Source organism: Gekko japonicus, unplaced genomic scaffold (assembly GCF_001447785.1).
Source record: "Gekko japonicus isolate JY-2015 unplaced genomic scaffold, Gekko_japonicus_V1.1 scaffold884, whole genome shotgun sequence".
In the NCBI taxonomy this organism is placed as follows: Eukaryota; Metazoa; Chordata; class Lepidosauria; order Squamata; family Gekkonidae; genus Gekko; species Gekko japonicus.
In genome coordinates, this window is record NW_015172029.1 from 78,482 (window position 1) to 96,394 (window position 17,913).

Consider the following 17,913-nt stretch of genomic DNA (forward strand, 5'->3'; position numbering starts at 1 on the left):
GGGGGGCTTGGTGGTGCAGATGTAAGGGAGGAACTTCGGTTTGGTTTGCGGGTCTTAAGCTATGGGAGGGGGCAGGTATATGCGGGGAAAGCGGAGGGTATCCTTTTTTAAGGGAAGGTTTTGTGTGTGTGTGTGTGTGGGGGGGTGTCTCTCTTTGCAATGGGGTGGGTGTGGTATCTGCAGCACCGATAGATGTGCTGCTGTATGGCATCTCCCCCCCCCCCACATCCTCTTTCTGCATGCGTGTTGCATAGCCATCCGTTGCTAGAAGGACTGCAGAGCCCGCACTGAACATTCTGGAATCCTTTGCAGATACAAGGGCTATCTCTGCTGTCCGGCTTGGGAAGTGGGGAAGATGCATGTTATATACACACACTCTCTCTCTCCCCCCCCCCCCCTGGCCTTTTGGTTATTGTAAAAAATTATTGTAGAGACACCCACACGTCTCCAAACAAACTGCTCACTGTAAAGCTGAAATCAAGGATTTGGAAGATGCAAAAACCCTGCAATTGATTCACTTAGGATAGGGGGGGCTCTCCCCAATAATTAAAAACTAATTGCCTTCCCAGTCTTTCTGCAGTAGGATTGCAACAGAAACAGAGGGCATTTTCAGCTGTGTTTTCAAGCCCCTCCCTCCATTGCAAATAGATTTTTGGAAGCTGATGGGGGGGGAGGACTGGGCCGAATAAAGGGGGGGGGATTGGGCCGAATTTGCCAAACCATAATAAACTGGGGATTACTGGGGGCCATTTGCAGTTAAGAGCAAACATACTTTTCTTCCTAAAATTGCTATTAGAGATGTAATATGGTATAATTATCAGGATTTCAGACTGCATGGAACTTGACGAAAATCGGGATTCCCGTCTGTTCCAGTTTTGTGAATTGCAAGCAGTAGCTGGTGAAAGAGTCTTTGGTGTCATCTTTCCATGACTCAAATTCAGCTGCTGCTTTTCATTTTAGATAAACCAGAATCAACGCTTTAGCCGTTAAGGCTGCAGGTATAGACTCTGAAGGCATTGGAATGCCAAGTGAAATATTCAGGTGTTGATGAGGGAGGTGAGATTTTCGGTGCTCAGGCTTCAGGGCCTAGCAAGTGCAGAATAAACAATGCAAAGAGATCAAAATGTGTGTGGTTTGCACAATTTATACAGGCTGTAGAATTTACTCATCTTCTCACAAAGTTCTTAAAATTCTTGTTAAGCACGTTATGGATCTGCATACTAAAACAGATTGGGTTTGACATAATCTAGGAGATCCATTCTTCTCTCTCAAGAACGTAAGAGCCCTGCTGGATCAGATCAATAGTCCATCTAGTCTAGCATCCTGTCTCACACAGTGGCCAATTAGTTCCTCTGGAGGGCCAACAACAGGGCAGAGAGGCCGGGGCCTTTCTCTGATGTTGCCTCCTGGCTCTGGGATTCAGAGGATTAGTGCCTCTGAATGTGGAGGTTCCCCTCAGTCACCACGGCAAGTAGCCTGACTTATTCTCCGTAAATCAATTTAAAGCTGTTTATTCCTGTGGCCGTCACTACATCCTCTGGCAGTGAATTCCACATTTTAATCACTCTCTATGTAAAGTAGTATTTCCTTTGGTCCATCCTAAACCTACTGCCCATCAGCTTCATTGGTTGCCCTTGAGTTCTACTGTCTTGGCAGAAGGAGAGAAATTTTGCTTTATCAACTCTGTCCACCACATGCATCATTTGATAAACCTCTCTCATGTCCCCCCATTAGATGTCTCTTCTAAATGGGAAAGGCCCAGACTCATCAGTGTTTCCTCATAGCGAAGGTGCTCCAGCCCCAACGTGACACCTACCAACAGCCACTGAAGGGAAAGTTAGTCGCACACAGGAAAAGCATCTTCGTCAAGAGAGAAGGCCATTTGCCAGTAATTCTGACAGGGCACAGTGGCTGAAGGGGGAGTGGGCGGGGAAGAGGAGCAGACCCAGCACCCGGCCAATGGCACGCAACTACTCTTGAGTGACGGCTGACGGGCCAGTGGCTGAGGGAGAGCGTGGAATCTTGCCATTTGGGGTTCTCTACACTCTGGAATATCCTCTCCCTGGAGGCTTGGTTGGAGTATGTGAAGGTTCAGAGGTGTCATGAAATCTTATCCATCCTGGTTCTTGTTGGGAATTAAAGCTGTTTGAAGGAGCAATGCTCTCCCGAACACCCCTTTAACCTGCCCCCGTCTTTCCCTGTTGCCCCCTCTTTCTTCTCCCAGTGCCCCCCGCCGGCACCTGTTCCTGAGCAATGACCTCCAAGGCAAAGAAGCGAGTGGTGCTGCCCACACGCCCGGAACCTCCCAACACTGAGCAGATCCTGGAGGATGTCCAGCGTGCCCAACCCAACGATCCAGTCTTCGTCCTCCTGGCGGAACCCAGTGAAGGTAACAGAATATGGGTCGCCTTTCGTTCATCTTTGCGTCACAAGCTTTGCTGAGTAATTGCTGGGAGGGGTTGGGGGTTCTAAGATCATGCGCGCCCAGTCTGCTTCTACCAGTTTCCATCTCTGAGACGCCAACATTTGAGTCTTAAAGACCATCGAGATTTTGGGGGACGTGAGCCTTCAAGAGTCATAGCTCCCTTCATCAGATAACAGAGTGTTGACTCCTGAAGGCTCATGCCTCAAAAAACCTCGTTGGGCTCTAAGGTGCTGCTGGACTCAAATCTGGCTCTCGTGCCGCAGACCGACGCGACGGCCCTCTGAAACCATCCCTTGAGACAAGACCTTCCACTGGCGGCTGCCAGCCTTCGTTCTCCCTCCTAATGTCAGTTTCCTTGATTAAAACACTCCCGTTATGCCTCGGGATTGATCCATGAGATGGCCGAGCCATTCCTTGGAGCCGTGCCGTTCTCCATGAAGCAGGACAGGCTTATTTTGCCACGGAAATGTCATCCAGAGCTGCTTCAAACAAGAAGAAGAAGAAGAGATTGGATTTATACCCTGCCCTTCACTACCCAAAGGTGTCTCAGAGCGGCTTACAAACTCCTTTCCCTCCCCCTCCCCACAACAAACACCCTGGGAGGTAGGTGGGGCTGAGAGACCTCTTGACAGAAACTGCTCTTTTTCAAGAACAGCTCTTATCAGAACTATGGCTTGCCCAAGGTCATCCAGCCAGGTGCAAGTGGAGGAGTGGGGAATCAAACCCGGTCCTCCCAGATTAGAGTCCGCGCACTTAACCACTACACCTAACTGGCTCTCTGCTTGCCAACTCTGCTTGGGAGATTTCTGGAGATTTGAGGGATGGTACCTGGGGGAGGACAGAGAGAGAGAAGAGAGAAGATTGGATTTATACCCCGCCCTTCACTACCCGAAGGAGTCTCAGAGCGGTTTACAATCTCCTTCCCCTTCCCCTCCCCACCACAGACACCCTGTGAGGTAGGCGGGGCTGAGAGACCTCTTGACAGAAACTGCTCTTGAGAGAACAGCTCTCAACAGCTCTCAACGAACTTGTGACTGACCCAAGGTCACTCCAGCAGCTGCATGTGGAGGAGTGGGGAATCAAACCCGGTCGTCCCAGATTAGAGTCCGACGCTCCTAACCACTGCACCAAACTGACAGAGTGTGGGGAGGGGAGGCCAAAGAGCCTCCCCCCCCCTTTGACACTGCCCTGTTCTCCAGGGGGACTGATCTTTGTAGTCCAGAGATCAGCTGTACTTCCAGGCTCCACCTGGATTCAAGCCCAGTAGAAGAAGAAGAGAAGAGATTGGATTTATACCCCGCCCTTCACTTGGGAGTGTCAGAGCAGTTTACAAACTCCTTTCCCTTCCCCTCCCCACAACAGACACCCTGTGAGGTGGGTGGGGCTGAGAGAGCTTCGAGAGGACTGCTCTTGAGAGAACAGCTCCGAAAGAACTTGTGACTGACCCAAGGTCACACCAACAGGTGCAAGTGGAGGAGTGGGGAATCAAACCCGGTTCTCCCAGATTAGAGCCCGCGCACTTCACCACTACACCAAATCTGCTCTCCTTAGAGCACCTTAGAGGCCAATGAGATCTCAGGGTATAAGCTTTTGAGAGTCAAAGCTCCCTTCGTCAGCTTCTCCAGATTCAAAGGAAGCTCTGGCACTCAGAAGCTTCTGCCCCCAAAATCCTGCTGGTCTCGACGGTGTGACGGGACTCAAGTCTGGCCGCTCTACTGCAGACCAACATGGATGCCCTCCGAAACAGGCCCCGTCTGGAGGTTGGCTGCCCTAGTTCAGACCCCCCGTGAAAAGAGGGTGCCGATCCACCATCTTGCTCGGTGCTGGTGGTGGCTTGGGAGGAGGGGCTGCGGCCTGCCCTCGCCTCTCAGAGCGACGCAAGGGCCAGGGGTGCTGATGAGTCTCCCACGGTGAACAGCCTGGTTGCCTGGGGAGACCCTGAGTTGGCCCTGATGTCAACACTCTTAAGAACAGAAGAGAAGCCATGTTGGATCAAGCCAATGGGCCCATCGAGTCCAACAGGGGCCCAAACCCAGGTGCCATCAGGAGGTCCACCAGCAGGGCCAGAACTCCAGAAGCCCTCGCGCTGTTGCCCTCCGAGCACCAAGAATACAGAGCACCACTGCCCCAGACGTAAGAACATAAGAGAAACCCTGTTGAATCAAGCCAATGGCCCATCCAGCCCAACGCTCTGTGTCACACAGTGGCCCAAACCCAGGTGCCATCAGGAGGTCCACCAGCGGGGCCAGAATTCCAGAAGCCCTTCCACTATTGCCCCCCAAGCACCAAGAATACAGAGCATCACTGTTCCAGACTTGAGCGTTCCATCTATACCTTGTGGCTAATAGCAGCTTATGGACGTCTGCTCCATATGTTTATCCAATCCCCTCTTGAAGCTGTCTCTGCTTGTAGCAGCCACCACCAGTGCTCCCTCTAAGTTGAGTTAGTGTGAGCTCACAGATTTTTGTCTTAGCTCGAGAAGGATGGCTCCAGAGTCCAGAGTAAACTATTTGATGCAGCAGCCAAATCGCTCGCTCACCACTTTAATGTCAGTAGCTCTGTCACGGCTCAGGTGAGGTGTCACCTGATGCTGCCACCACTCTGGTTCCAGGCTCCCTTGAGAAGGCCCAGAACACCCTCCCAAAACCTTCTGACCTCCCTTTTGGCTGAATAATAGGCGTGAGGAGTCAGGCAGAGTGAACAGTGAAAATAGTTTATTGTATAGGAGGTCAAACAACAAGGTGCAGAATAATAACAGTAAGTGGGTGAAAAGAAAAGAAACCAAATGCCCTAACGTGTCTAAATATATACTGTCCCTAGCTCACTATTCCAAGTGGCACTAGACTACTCACCCTTTCCTCAGGATGAGGGTCTCTCCCCCACAGCAGCCTCAGTCCCTTCTGGCTCTGTCTCCTGCTTTTCCTGCTGCTCCAGATCTTTTACTCCAAGCCTTCCTCTTTCTTCTATTGGTCAATTTTGACTCCAAAGCCTCTCAGCGGCTTCTGGGAGTTGTAGGCCCAGCCTCACCTACTGCTAGCCAGGCTCCCTGGGCCTAGTAGGCCTCTGGTGGCACAGCCCAGATCACGACAAGCTCACAAAGCAGAATTTTTGCTCACAAGACTCCACAGCTTAGAGGGAGCATTGGCCGCCACCACTTCCTGGTTGAAGGACTCTTTGGTTGAAGGACTTCCTTTTATCTTTTCTGTAAGCCGTACTGCTCATTCAGTTCATTGAGTGCCCACGAGTTCTTGTATTGGGAGAAAGGGATCTTTATCACAATACACAGTTCTTTCGCCCAGTTCTCCTCGGCCCCAAAGATATCCGGCTGGCTTCGAACCAGGGCCCTTTCTGCCCTGGCCCCAACCTGTTGGAACTCTCCGCTGACTGGCATCTGTGCCCTGCTCGACCTATTAAAGCTTCACAGGGCATACAGGGCAGAGATCTTTCTCCAGGCCTTTGGTTGAAGCCAGCGACGGTTCCTTACATCTGCCTGGCACCCCACCCCTCCCCCCCGCGACTGAATGCTGGCACTGCCGCCTTGTTTTAAAATGTTTTCAATGTTTAAATGTTTCTGAATGTTTTTAATATTGGAATTTTTATGGTTTTCATCGATTGTATAATGTGTTAATTGTTGTAGACCGCCCTGAGCCCCACGCTAGCAGGGATGGGCGGTTAAGAAATCTAATTTAATGAATAAATCAATACATTTTTCTGCCTTTTTTATCCCGTGCATGATTTTGTGAACCTCTAGCATGTATTACTGAACATACAGCAGATCTGCTGATGTCTCCACTGAGTTCTCTTTCCTTTTTCCTCCCCCCCCCCCCCCCCCACTTCCTTGTATCGCTCTGCTCAGACTTGCCCGTTCCGGCCAAGAACGAAGACCCGGAGGCCAAGCGGGAGCGCCTCTATCGGCTGACCCAGTCCTACGTGGAGATGAACCATCGCTTGCAGAAGGCCTGCAGCCTGCTCAAGGAGAAATGCGAGGAGCTGAAACTGGCCGGTGCTACTCTGGAACAGGGCATCCTGGAGATGAAGCAGAGGGCCTTGTGAAGACCCCGAAGCCGTCCGGGCGGGAGATAAGGTGGGAGGCCAGCATTCGGAGAGGGGCGCCTCTCAGTCGCCATGGGCTTGAGCTACGGACCTGTGTGACAATTGTACATTCTTTCCGAATCTCACGCATGCGTAAGCTACACATCGCGACACTGTGTGTTCCCCCCCCCTTCTGTGACGATGTGCCCGAATTCAGCCGCTTCTGCGAGTCCCGTGAAGGCCGAAACGTCCTAGCCATGTTCACCCGTGAGACGCAGGACTGCATAGAGAGGCTGTTCCGGTTTTCACATTCATGGCGTTCGCTCTCAGTACCGCGCGGGTCCTTCGTGGCGCCTCTCCCCTCCCCCCCCTTTTTGCACAGACTTAAAACAAAATGCCTCTGTTGAAAAAACGAACCTGAATTTCCCAAAGTTTCTCGCCTTTCAGACTCGGACAAGTGAACTCGGTTGGGGGGGGAGGGGGAGCTTTCTGGGTTGGCTGAAGACTCTGGCAGCGGCAGCAATGGCTGTGACGTCCCCACTGTCCTGCAAATTCCTCTATGACTTCTCCCTCTGGTACCTCCTGGAAGACGACCCCATTGCCACCTCCATTGGCGAGATCCTCACGCAGCAAGGTTTCCGCGGTTATATCGAGCATCAGGATCAAGTGGCGGGGAGGTCCGTCGTCGCTTCGGTAGCCGAGGTCGTCGAGACCAGCCGAGTGGCCATCGTCCTCCTGACGGCCCGCTCGGTAGCCGACCCTTGGTGCCAGCGTGTGGCGGAGTGGAACCTTCTTCGCACGATACAGCAGGAGGGAACCAAAGTAATCCCAGTTTACGTGGACGTCGGCCGTGACGACGTGCCCTTGGCTTTAAGACACCTGAGCGGACTCGAATACCGCAGCGGCTTCTTCCGAGAGAGGCTTCTGCAGAGCTTGCAGAAGGCTAGGCCACGGACGAGGGCCCAACGTCCCGCCGCTGTCACCAACGCTAAAAGCAGAGTTAGCTTCTAATGTGGCTTGGCAGCCGCGTGGCAAGAGGCGTGGGGTGGGGGTGGGGTGAGCTGGGTGGTTTCATTTTGGCCCCGAGCCCGATCGGAAGCGGTTTGTGTTGGATTTGTTTGGTGTTTTTGACGTAGGCCCCCATTGTGACGTTGGTCAGTAACCGTGAACGGATTCCAGTAGATTTGTGCCTAGAACTGAATTCATAAGAAGGTTTGAAATAAATTTTAAAAAACCCTGAAGGGGTAAGTTTGTTGGGACAGGGAGAGGGTAGGGTTCATCATGTGTCATCCGGTCAGTGGGAGTTTAGTATCGAGAGAAAATCCAGGTCCTGAGGCTGCTGATAATCATACTGTTTATTTAAGGGAAAATCCTATTAAAAAGCAGTTTTTTTGGACAACGCGAGTGTCACTGTCTCCTTTTGAACAGGCTCAGGGGCCATTTTCAGAGAGGGATATGTGCGAGTGTGCCATTCAAGGCCCGCTCTGGCTGCAATGACATGTCAGCAGAAGTTGAGCCATCAGATGTGGAGAAGGGGATCGTGTCTGATTATTCAGGAACAAGGTGGGCTTCTGTGACAGCTTTATCTCCCTCTTCTCAAGATCTCACGCTGACGTACCTGGTTCTCTGCTCTGTTTTGTCCTCACAACACTCCTGCGGGGAAGGTTAGGCTAAGACGGGCCCGTAGCTACGGTAGGGCTACTCGGGACTCCGCCCCCTTTCTTAAAGGGACAGCCCCACAAGATTTTCTCCTGTAAAAGCTTCTTAAAGAGAAATTACAGCCAAGGAGTGGTAGGGGTGAGAAGACTGCGGGGAGCTGGGTTTATTTATTTATTTCTTACTGCAACACTCAAGCCCCACCAAAAAAAACAAAAATGTTCCTGCTGCTGGCCACCAGGGATCACTCCTCTGGACCTGCTGCTGCTGCATGCTGCCGCCGCATCGCCTCTGTAAATCCTCTGGGTCTAGACGATGCATGTAGTAATGAATCCAAACAAATGGCAGTCCTCCTTTGAGGCAGCTTCCTGTACTGCTGTACAGTAGCTTGTGGAGACTGCTAGCTGGGCCCTTGAACTGATTATTTAGTGAATTAAGATTATACAGTTGACTCTGTTTTGCTAATCATCCCCATGGAGTGCCCACAGTGGGCTGCAAATATTGTGACCTGACAGAACATTTCAGTGTGAATTTGGGTACAGGCCTCCCTCTGCTTCTTTCAAGACTAAGCAGGGTTGCGGTTTCATTTGTTTTGTTGCAGGCTTTCCCAGAGAACTTCAGCGACTGCAAACAGAAGAAGAAGGGGCTAGTGAAAAAGGTTCAGGTAAGGCCTGTGCTGAATGGGGAAAAAATTCGGACGTAGAACTCCCAGACTTAGAGGGGGATCTACATCATCTCTGGAAGAAGAGACTATTTGTAGTAAAGTGTCAAACAAAACGCTAGTATTTAGAGGGTTGCATTTGGATGGCAGATCTCATTAACAGAGAGTGGTGCTATTTAAAACAAACCTATATGCCTGCTTGTCTCAAGAATAAATAGCTCTATTTGTACCCTGGCAAGTGTTTAGGTACCCTGCAGTAAAAGACTGGAAATTCCTTTTAAAATCGGCCTGTTTGGTTTCCAGATGCGTAGCTCCAGGAAATGTGAGCACTGGACTGAAAATCAGCCTCTCTTTTTGCAGACTGCATTTCTCCATCCAAAGCATCACGGGCCACTTTTTAAGTTTAGAAAAGCTTAAAGAAATAGCAGTGCAGTATTAAAGGAAACGTTGACAAGAGGAACTGCAAGAGTCACGCTGCTGTGCTAACACATCATGTTAGAACAGGGGTCCCCAACGTGGTACCCGCCAGCATCTTTCTGGCCACTGAAGATCTGATTGGTTATGCCGTTCAAAATGACATTGTTTCAGTGGCAACTTGGATTTATTTAGCTGACCGGCTGAAGAAGTGAAAGGTCAGGTTGGAGGGAGCACCTCTTCCCCAACCTATCTCGTGATTGGTGGACTCTGGTTACTGGTGCCCCAGACCTTAGAAGCAAATTATTACAAAGTTATTTTGTGATTTTGTTGCTGTTGCTCAAAAGCTAATCAAATTCAACTCTAGGGGTTGGTGCTCATCTGTTTCCAAGCCGAAGAGCTGGCACTGTCCAAACTGAGGCGCATGGAACGCTGTTACCTAGGGCTGCCAGGTCTGGATTGGAAAATACCTGGAGACTTTGCGGGTGGATCCAGGAGAGGGCGGAGTTTGGGGAGGGGAGGGGCCTCAGCATGGTCCAATGCCACAGAGTCCCCCCTTCAAAGCAGCCATTTTCTCCAGGGGATTATTATTGTACTGTTTTGAATTGCTGGTTCCCCTTGTATATATTTGTTACTGATATATTGCCTGGACAGACAGGCTAGCCCAATCTTCTCAGATCTCAGAAACTAAGCATAGTCAGCCCTGGTTAGTACTTGGATGGGAAACCACCAAGGAAGTCTGGGGACGGTGTGTGGAGGCAGGCAATGGCAAGAACACCTCTGACCGTCTCTTGCCTTGAAAAATGTACAGGGTCCCTGTAAATTTGCGGCTCTTGACGGCACTTTCTACCTCCAGTATTATAATTTACAGCCGGCTAGTGGAAAGAATGGGCTGCCGGGTGGCTCAAGTGGTTAAGACGCTGAACTGCAGACTGGAAGATCGGTAAGTTCAGCAGTTCGAGACCCGAGTGTGCCGCGTGACGGAGTGAGCTCCCGTCTCTGGTCCCAGCTCCGGCCAACCTAGCAGCTCGAATGTAAGAAATAGCACGTCGATAAATAGGTACCGCTTCGGTGGGAAGGTGACAGCGTTCCGTGCGCCTCGGCATCTAGGCATGCCGGCCACATGACCACGGAAATGTCTTTAGACAGCACTGGCTCTTTGGCTTGGAAACGGAGATGAGCACCGCATCCCTAGAGTCGGATTCGACTGGCTTTCGAGCAAGGGAAACCTTTACTTAGTGGAAATAATAGTTGGCTATTGAGCCTAACCCCAGTTTGTAGACCAGGGCCCAGGGTCAGCAGATAAGCTTCACTGCAGAGCAGAGAACTGAACCCAGCTTCCTCCTCATTTTTTTCTTTCTTTTAATCAATACTAACCTATTGGTGGGATCTAAAAGGTATTGGGATGGGACTGTGTTTAATAATGTCTTCCTAAGGATCTCTGGGCAGTGCATCTAGAGTTATGCCTAGGGACGGGCATGAACCAAAGAATGAAACAAATTTTGTTGTATGGTCCCTGAAGAAGAGAAGAGACTGGATTGATACCCCGCCCTTCACTACCCAAAGGAGTCTTAGAGCGGCTTACAGTCTCCTTTTCCTTCTCCTCCACACAACAGACACCCTGTGAGGTAGGTGGGGCTGAGAGAGCTCTTTCAAGGACTGCTTTTGAGAGAACAGCTCTGAGAGAACTTATGACTGACCCAAGGTCACCCAGCTGCCGCACATGGAGGAGTGGGGAATCAAACCCGGTTCTCCCAGATCAGAGTCCGCGCTCTTAAACACTACACCAAACTTGACCCACCGATGAACGCACCTGGTTTTCGAGTCTGGTCGTGCCCCCGCCTCAGCCACACACCTGTCGCCGGTCAATCAGTTTGTAGCTAAAGATTGTTTTGGCGGGAGCCATGGCAATACAGGGGGTGCGGGGAGGAACGCTCTCATGCCCCTAAGAAAGCATCAATCTCAGCCCTCCAAAGCTTGATAGGCTGTTCTGGCTGCCGACCAGAGAGAGCCCCATTCTGAGGAGATGTATTATGTAGATAAGCCACACTCGGTTGGTTTCAGTTTGCCTCAGGTTTAGCCAGAGAGGGACTTACTCGAGGCAGAGATTTATCGTGTCCACTGCTGTGCTGTTTCTCCAGGGCTGTGAGGGGGACTGTCTCTCTGCTGCAGTCAGAGAGGACTCCCAACCTCACCCCTGGGGGGGCGATATTTCCCAGCACCTCTCCCAGCTAGGATGGTGTTTGGTGGTCTCGGGGCTCTGAGCCACTCTTGGTCCCTCAACTCTTGGTCCCTCAGCCACAGCCAGGCACAGGGGACAAGCTACTGGGCTCCTCGCCCGAGGACCCACAACCTCACCCGCGAGTGTGAGTTCTCAGCACCTCTCCTGACTGGGAAGGTGTAGTCTGGTGGTCTCCCTGTGCCACCCGTCTGCACCATGAAGGGTGAAAGCCAAGGGTACTCGTCAAGGGGGGGGGGAAGCCTACACGCCCCATCCTGCAGGCCCACATCCCTGTGGAAGAAGCCCGTCCTGCCAGCCCACCAGCGCCCAACTGTATCGGGTGTGTGTGTGTGTGTGTGTCTCCTTTCCTTGATGTGCTCTTTAGGATTGAGTTGGGAGCAGAACAGCTGTTAGCGTTGCCAGAGGGGAGAGAGCAGTGGCTCTCCGTCAGTTTCAGCAGCAAGTAAATCCTCTACACATGTTTCCAAGGAAGCGTTATGCTTTATTAGATTACAAAACTGGTACCATATCCACAGGATTATTGTTAGGAATAACCAAGGGGCGGAAACATCCCTACATATAGCAGGATGAGGCAAATGGCTAAGCAAATGAAACTCGAGCGCGCAGGCGGGAAATAAGCAGGAGAGTCTCAGTGCCTCATGAGAGCCGAAAGATTCACACCAGCAGTGGAACGCAAGCCCTCCCCCCCCCTTCACAAGGCCAGACAGATAACGCCGTCTGGCAGCACTGGTTCTCACGGTCTCCCTATCGCTGTTTACGGCAAGCGGCAGAGCAGCGAGCAAGCCAGGATCAGAGAAGGGAACAAGCAAAACATGGCAGCTAGCCGACACTCGTACTCTTTGGGGAGGGGGAAGTGTCTGAGGGTGGCTCTGAGGAAACATCTGGCTCCTCCACATCCCGAATCTCCACATCCCCACGCCTCTGTGAGTCCTCCCAGCCTGGCATTACGCCGCCGTGGCCAAGCCTCTAGACCAAGGCTCCCTCTAAGCTGTGGAGTCTTGTGAGCAAAAATTCTGCTTTGTGAGCTACTGGCATTCAAGTTGTGAGCGAGCGATTTGGCTGCTGCATCAATTAGTTTGCTCTGGAGCCATCCTTCCAGAGCTAAAACAGAAGTGTGTGAGCCAGAAGGCTAAAAAACTGAGAGAGCTCAGCTTAGAGGGAACACTGCTCTAGACTGCCCCAATTTCTGCTCCCCGTCCTCGGCCAACAGTTTGAGAGCACTTCCGCCACCTCCCCAGCAACCCCCATGTGGCGCGCTGCCGGGTCTGTGACCGCAGGGTGCAGGGGGGCTTGAACCTCCCCTACATTTGTCCTCCGCCTTCACCGGGCAACTACAGAGACCCCACCAGACTCTGTTGCCTTGGGAGGGGGAACAGGTGGCATCCGGCTTGGGGAAGGGCTGGCAGGGACGGAGCGCGCCCCGAGCCAGAAGAAGGAGACTGTCACTCGGCTGATCGGTGAGACGCTTGTACTGGATGGGGACCCCCTCTCTGTGGTGGAGCATATGGGCTTTCGCTGGCTGGTGCAGTACCTCGCCCCATGATACTCCGTCCCCTGCTGGAGGACATTCGCCCGCCAAGTCCTGCCCTCCTTGCCACTCTGTTGGTGGGGCTGGTGAAGGCACAGTTGTCAGAAGTGTGAGGGCAGACCATGCACTTCACGGTGGACCTTTGGAGCAGCCGGAAACACGGCTACCTAGCTCTCACTGCCCACTGGGGGCAACCTGAGGCCCTCCGGGATGCCAGGGCAACACCAGGGCGCTGGGAGAAGAAGAGATTGGATTTATACCCCGCCCTTCACTACCCAAAGGAGTCTCAGAGCGGCTTACAAACTCCTCTCCCTTCCCCTCCCCACAACAGACACCCTGTGAGGTAGGTGGGGCTGGGAGAGCTCTGACAAAAACTACTCTTTTTCAAGAAGAAGAAAAAGAGGAGATTGGATTTATACCCCGCCCTTCACTACCCAAAGGTGTCTCAGAGCGGCTTACAAACTCCTTTCCCTTCCCCTCCCCAGAACAGACACCCTGTGAGGTAGGCGGGGCTGAGAGAGCTCTGACAGAAACGGCTCTTTTTCAAGAACAGCTCTTATCAGAGCTACGGCTTGCCCAAGGTCATCCAGCCAGGTGCGAGTGGAGGAGTGGGGGAGTCAAACCCGGTCCTCCCAGATTAGAGTCCGCGCACTTAACCCCTACACCAAACTTGCTCTCAAGAAGATTTAGGGTTGCCCACTCCAGGCTAGGAAACTCCTGGAGATTTGGGGGTGGAGCCTGGGCAGGAGAGGCACCTCAGTGGGGTACAGTGCCATTGAGTCCATCCTACAAAGCAGCCCTTTTTTCAGAGGAATCTATATCTGTAGTCTGGAGATGAGCTGTAATTCCAGGGGATCCTCAGGTCCCACCTGGAGGTTGGCATCCCTATGGGGTATAAGGAGGAGGAGGAGATTGGATTTATACCCCGCCCTTCACTACCCAAGGGAGTCTCGGAGCGGCTTACAAACTCCTTTCCCTTCCCACTCCCCACAACAGACACCCTGTGAGGTAGGTGGGGCTGCGAGAGCTCTTGACAGAAACTGCTCTTTTTCAAGAACAGCTGTGCCAGAGTTATGGCTTGCCCAAGGTCATCCAGCCAGGTGCAAGTGGAGGAGTGGGGAATCAAACCCGGTTCTCCCAGATTAGAGTCTGCGCACTTAACCACGTCACCAAACTGGGTGGAGGGGGGAGTCCCACCACCGGGCTACGGGGTGATCCTTCTCCATGCCGATTGCTGCTGTCCTGTGCAAGACCCTAAGGGAGTGGGTGCCCATGCATCAATTCATCTGTGGCAGCGTGGTCACCCACGCCGCTCCCAACATGCTGGGGGGGGGGGAAGGCTGCAGGGCTCAAGAGCACCGTGTGCCTCATGCACTCCTTGTGCACACCCTGCGCCTGGTTCAGGTGGATGTTCTTGAGCTGGGGAGAACCATCGGGCTGAACTGGGACGAGCGCGTGCTGAAGACGCACGCCTTGCTGGAGACCTGCCGGCGCCTGGCTGCCCACTTCGCGAGCAGCTTAACGTCTGCTTGCCAGCTGCACGAGAGGCAGGGGGCCAAGCACATGCTCCTCTTGGGCCAGCTGAAACTCCACCTGCGCGACGATCGCATGTCTGGTGGAGCAGAAGGCTGCCGTGCGGGACGTCCTCTTGCCCACGCCCGTCCTGCATGGGGGTGAGGAGCGGAGCATTCGCCCGAATGGCTTAGTGGCCGTCTCTCAAACGGAGCACATTCTGAAGCCTTTCCAGCACACCGCAGAGGTGCTCTGTTCGTATATGGCCAACCTGGGGCAAGCCACCCCCCTCGTCTGCGCAGCGGACCTGGCGCTGACCTCCACGCTGGAGGCCAGGAGGTGGCTCTTCTCCCCAGGGCTAGGCCCTTGGTGGTGAGGCCGCGGGCGGGCGTGGCCACTCGGTCGCATCCTCTCTGCCAACGGGGGTCTACAGAATCGCCTGCATCTCAGACCCCTGTGTGAGGGCAGCTTCGCCAGACGCAACGCACAGCTCCCGCAGTGGAGGCAGGATCTCTTCAAGGAGGTCCAGGGGATGCGAGCTGAGCCTGCTGGCCAGAGGGAACGGGGTGGCGGAGGAGGAGGGGCAGCCCAGCACCTCAGCCCCCCCCAAGGACGTGAATCTGAGGGATCTGTACTGGTCCTCGATGCTCCGCTGGGAGGTTGGCGGTGCTGCTGTGGGCGAGGACTCGCGGAGGTGATGGTGCGGGAGTACCTTGGCAAGCCCACAGAGCCCCCTGACTCCAGTCCCCTGGAATCCTGGGCACGAAAGGCTGACATCTGGCCTGACCTGTCCTGTGTGGCCATGGGCCTCCTCTCCTGCTCACCCACCAGTGTCAAGAGTGGGCAGGTGTTCTCCCACCTGGGAGACATCCTGAACTCCCACCGCTCGCATCTCAATCCAGAAAGGGTGGATGAGTCCTCCTTTGTGAAGGTCGGCCTCCCCCTGCTGGGAGAGCCAGTTTGGGGTGGTGGTTAGGAGCGCGGCCTCTAATCCGGGAGAACCGGGTCTGAGTCCCCACTCCTCCCCATGCAGCTGCTGGCGTGACCTTGGGTCAGTCACAAGTTCTCTCAGAGCTGTTCTCTCAAGGGCAGTTCTCGAGAGCTCTCAGCCCCATCTACCGTACAGGGTGTCTGTTGTCGGGAGGGGAGGGGAAGGGAACGGGATTGTAAGCCACTCTGAGACTCCTTCGGGTACTGAAGGGCAGGGTATAAATCCAATCTCCTCCTCTTCTAATGGGGACCCAGAGTGGCTTACGTCATTCATCTTTCCTCCATTTGACCTTCACAACCACCCTGTGAGGTAAGTTAGGCTGAGAGAGTATCTATTGTCACTAGTAAGTAACAGCCAGTCATTTATTATGTGTCTATGGAGCATCCCATGTTATGGGCAGCTGATCAGCCCCTCTGCTGGGAATCCATATGAACAGGAAATGGATTAGAAATGTAGAAATTTGCTTGGGTTTCAAGTGGAAACAGGTGTGGAAGAGTTGTACAATTGTAAGAAAGGAAGAAAACGAAGAGTGGAATGAGGAGAATAGGAATTAAGTCCCACAATTGGGAATTTTAAACCAAATGTCATGTTTTTTTGTTTTTAACTAGCCCTCATCAACCCATAACTCACATCCAGGTTCCATAAGAGCATGAGAAGAGCCCTGCTGTATCAAACCAGGAGACCCATTTAGTCCAGCATGCTGTCTCACATGGTGGCCAGCCAATGGCCAACAACAGGGCAGAGAGGCCGAGGCCTTCCCCTGACGTTGCCTCCAGGCTCTGGGATTCAGGGGGTCAGTGCCTCTGAATGTTGGAGGCTCCCCTCAGTCACCATAGTTAGTAGCTATTGATAGACGTATCCTCCATGAATCTGTCTAATCCCCCTTTAATGCTGTTTATTCCTGTGGCCATCACAACATCCTCTGGCAGTGAATTCCACATTCATTCCACTGAAGGTGGATTTCAGAAGTAAATAAAGAGCAACCTAAAACCATTAACAGCATCTTGTTGCAGATTCTCACTTCTTCTTCTTAATTAAAAACTACTTACGTTTAGGGCAGGGACGTTTGTCTAAACGACTCTCTGATGGTGCCCATCTCAGCATGGATGAATACCAAAAGCAACGACAAAGTTTCGTCACAAGATGGCAGCATTACCTGCACAAAAGGAATGACCCTGGAAATCAGACTGAAGGCTTGTAGATCGGAGATGTGCAAATCATGGCTTGCAGATCACATCTGGCCTGGGCAGACTTTTCCTCCGGCCCTGAGGTCGCTTAACAGTTTTGCAGCGGAAGTGCTGGGCCACCGAATAGCAATACGGTCCAGGGCTATTTTTGGGCAGGAACGCACAGCTGTGGCTTCAGAATTGGCCACACCCACTAGACCCAAGGGAAGGGAAGGCAGTTTAAACTGCCTCCTCTCCCCTCCAAGGGCCGGCTTACCCTGGCTCCTCACAGCCACGGGGGACCCGGGCAAGCATTTAAAGGGGGGGGCTTGCCCAGGCAAGCAAAAGGAAGGCATGGGGTGTGGCCTATTATGCTAATGAGCTGTATTGTCAGGGGTGTGGCCTAATATGCTAATGAGTTTCTGCTGTTGGGTGTGGCCTATTATGCTAATGAGTTCCTGCTGGGCTTTTTCTACAAAAAAAGCCCTGGTGATACCCATGACTGAGAACGTGGAGCCCTCCAAAGAAGGCCATTCCCTGACAAGGTCAGAACCTCTACCTTAGGGGGTCCCCAATGTTGTGCCTGTGGGTGCCGTGGCACCCGCCAAAACCTCTTCTGGTACCCACCAACCGTTTTGAGAAAGATGGGTGGAGCCAGGTGGGGATTTTGCCCACAAGTCCTTCAGTTGGCCACTGGAGATTTGGCTGGCTATGCAGATTTTTTAAAATCTTGCATTGGCAACAGGTGCCACCACAACACAAGGGTCTTCACTTTGTCACTAAAGGTCAGCTGGGGCAACCCTTTTGTGGCTGGTTCCACTGCCCCTGGCCGCCATTTTGTGGTGACATCCACCCTGCTGTGTCAGAATTCCAAAGGTGTAAGGTTGCCAGCTCTGGGCTGGAAAATACCTGGAGATTTTTTTGGGGGGTGGAGCCTGGGGGGGTGGTTATTTTTATATTTATCCTTCGGCTTGATATACCGCCCTAACCCCCGTAGGGGTCTCTGGGCGGTTTACAGTTCTTGGGTGCTAATCACCTATATCGACCCTAACTATGGCCACACATTGGTACAAGGGGGAGGGGGATTCCCTACCGACACCCTGGTGAAAGCATTCCTCGGCTCGGCTTCTTCTGGCTGCACGATGTCCGGTGCTCAGGCAGACGGGAGGGGGTGTAGGCAACGCCGGCGACGTCGTCCTCAGCCCGACCATGTCCTTTTCGGCTCTGCGTGCCTCCGGATGACGTCACTCAGCCTCCGTCGATGGCAGCCGCCTTGTTCGTTCACT

The 17,913-nt window shown here is 52.8% G+C and overlaps 2 protein-coding genes across 2 annotated transcripts in view; both read left to right on the forward strand.

Annotated features, from left to right (window-relative positions):
• LOC107118290 (chromosome unknown open reading frame, human C19orf25) overlaps positions 1-6,491 on the forward strand; it is a 6,935-nt gene extending 444 nt beyond the window's left edge. The window contains exons 2-3 of the mRNA XM_015420594.1: positions 2,225-2,389; positions 6,282-6,491. Coding sequence (XP_015276080.1) covers positions 2,254-2,389; positions 6,282-6,478 — 333 coding nt within the window. The 5' untranslated portion in view covers positions 2,225-2,253 and the 3' untranslated portion in view covers positions 6,479-6,491. The remainder of the gene's footprint in view (positions 1-2,224; positions 2,390-6,281) is intronic.
• Positions 6,492-6,979: 488 nt separating this feature from the next.
• PIP5K1C (phosphatidylinositol-4-phosphate 5-kinase, type I, gamma) overlaps positions 6,980-17,913 on the forward strand; it is an 87,204-nt gene continuing 76,270 nt past the window's right edge. The window contains exons 1-4 of the mRNA XM_015420587.1: positions 6,980-7,456; positions 8,715-8,777; positions 11,487-11,552; positions 14,363-14,591. Of these exons, the coding sequence (XP_015276073.1) occupies positions 6,980-7,456; positions 8,715-8,777; positions 11,487-11,552; positions 14,363-14,591 (835 nt within the window). The remainder of the gene's footprint in view (positions 7,457-8,714; positions 8,778-11,486; positions 11,553-14,362; positions 14,592-17,913) is intronic.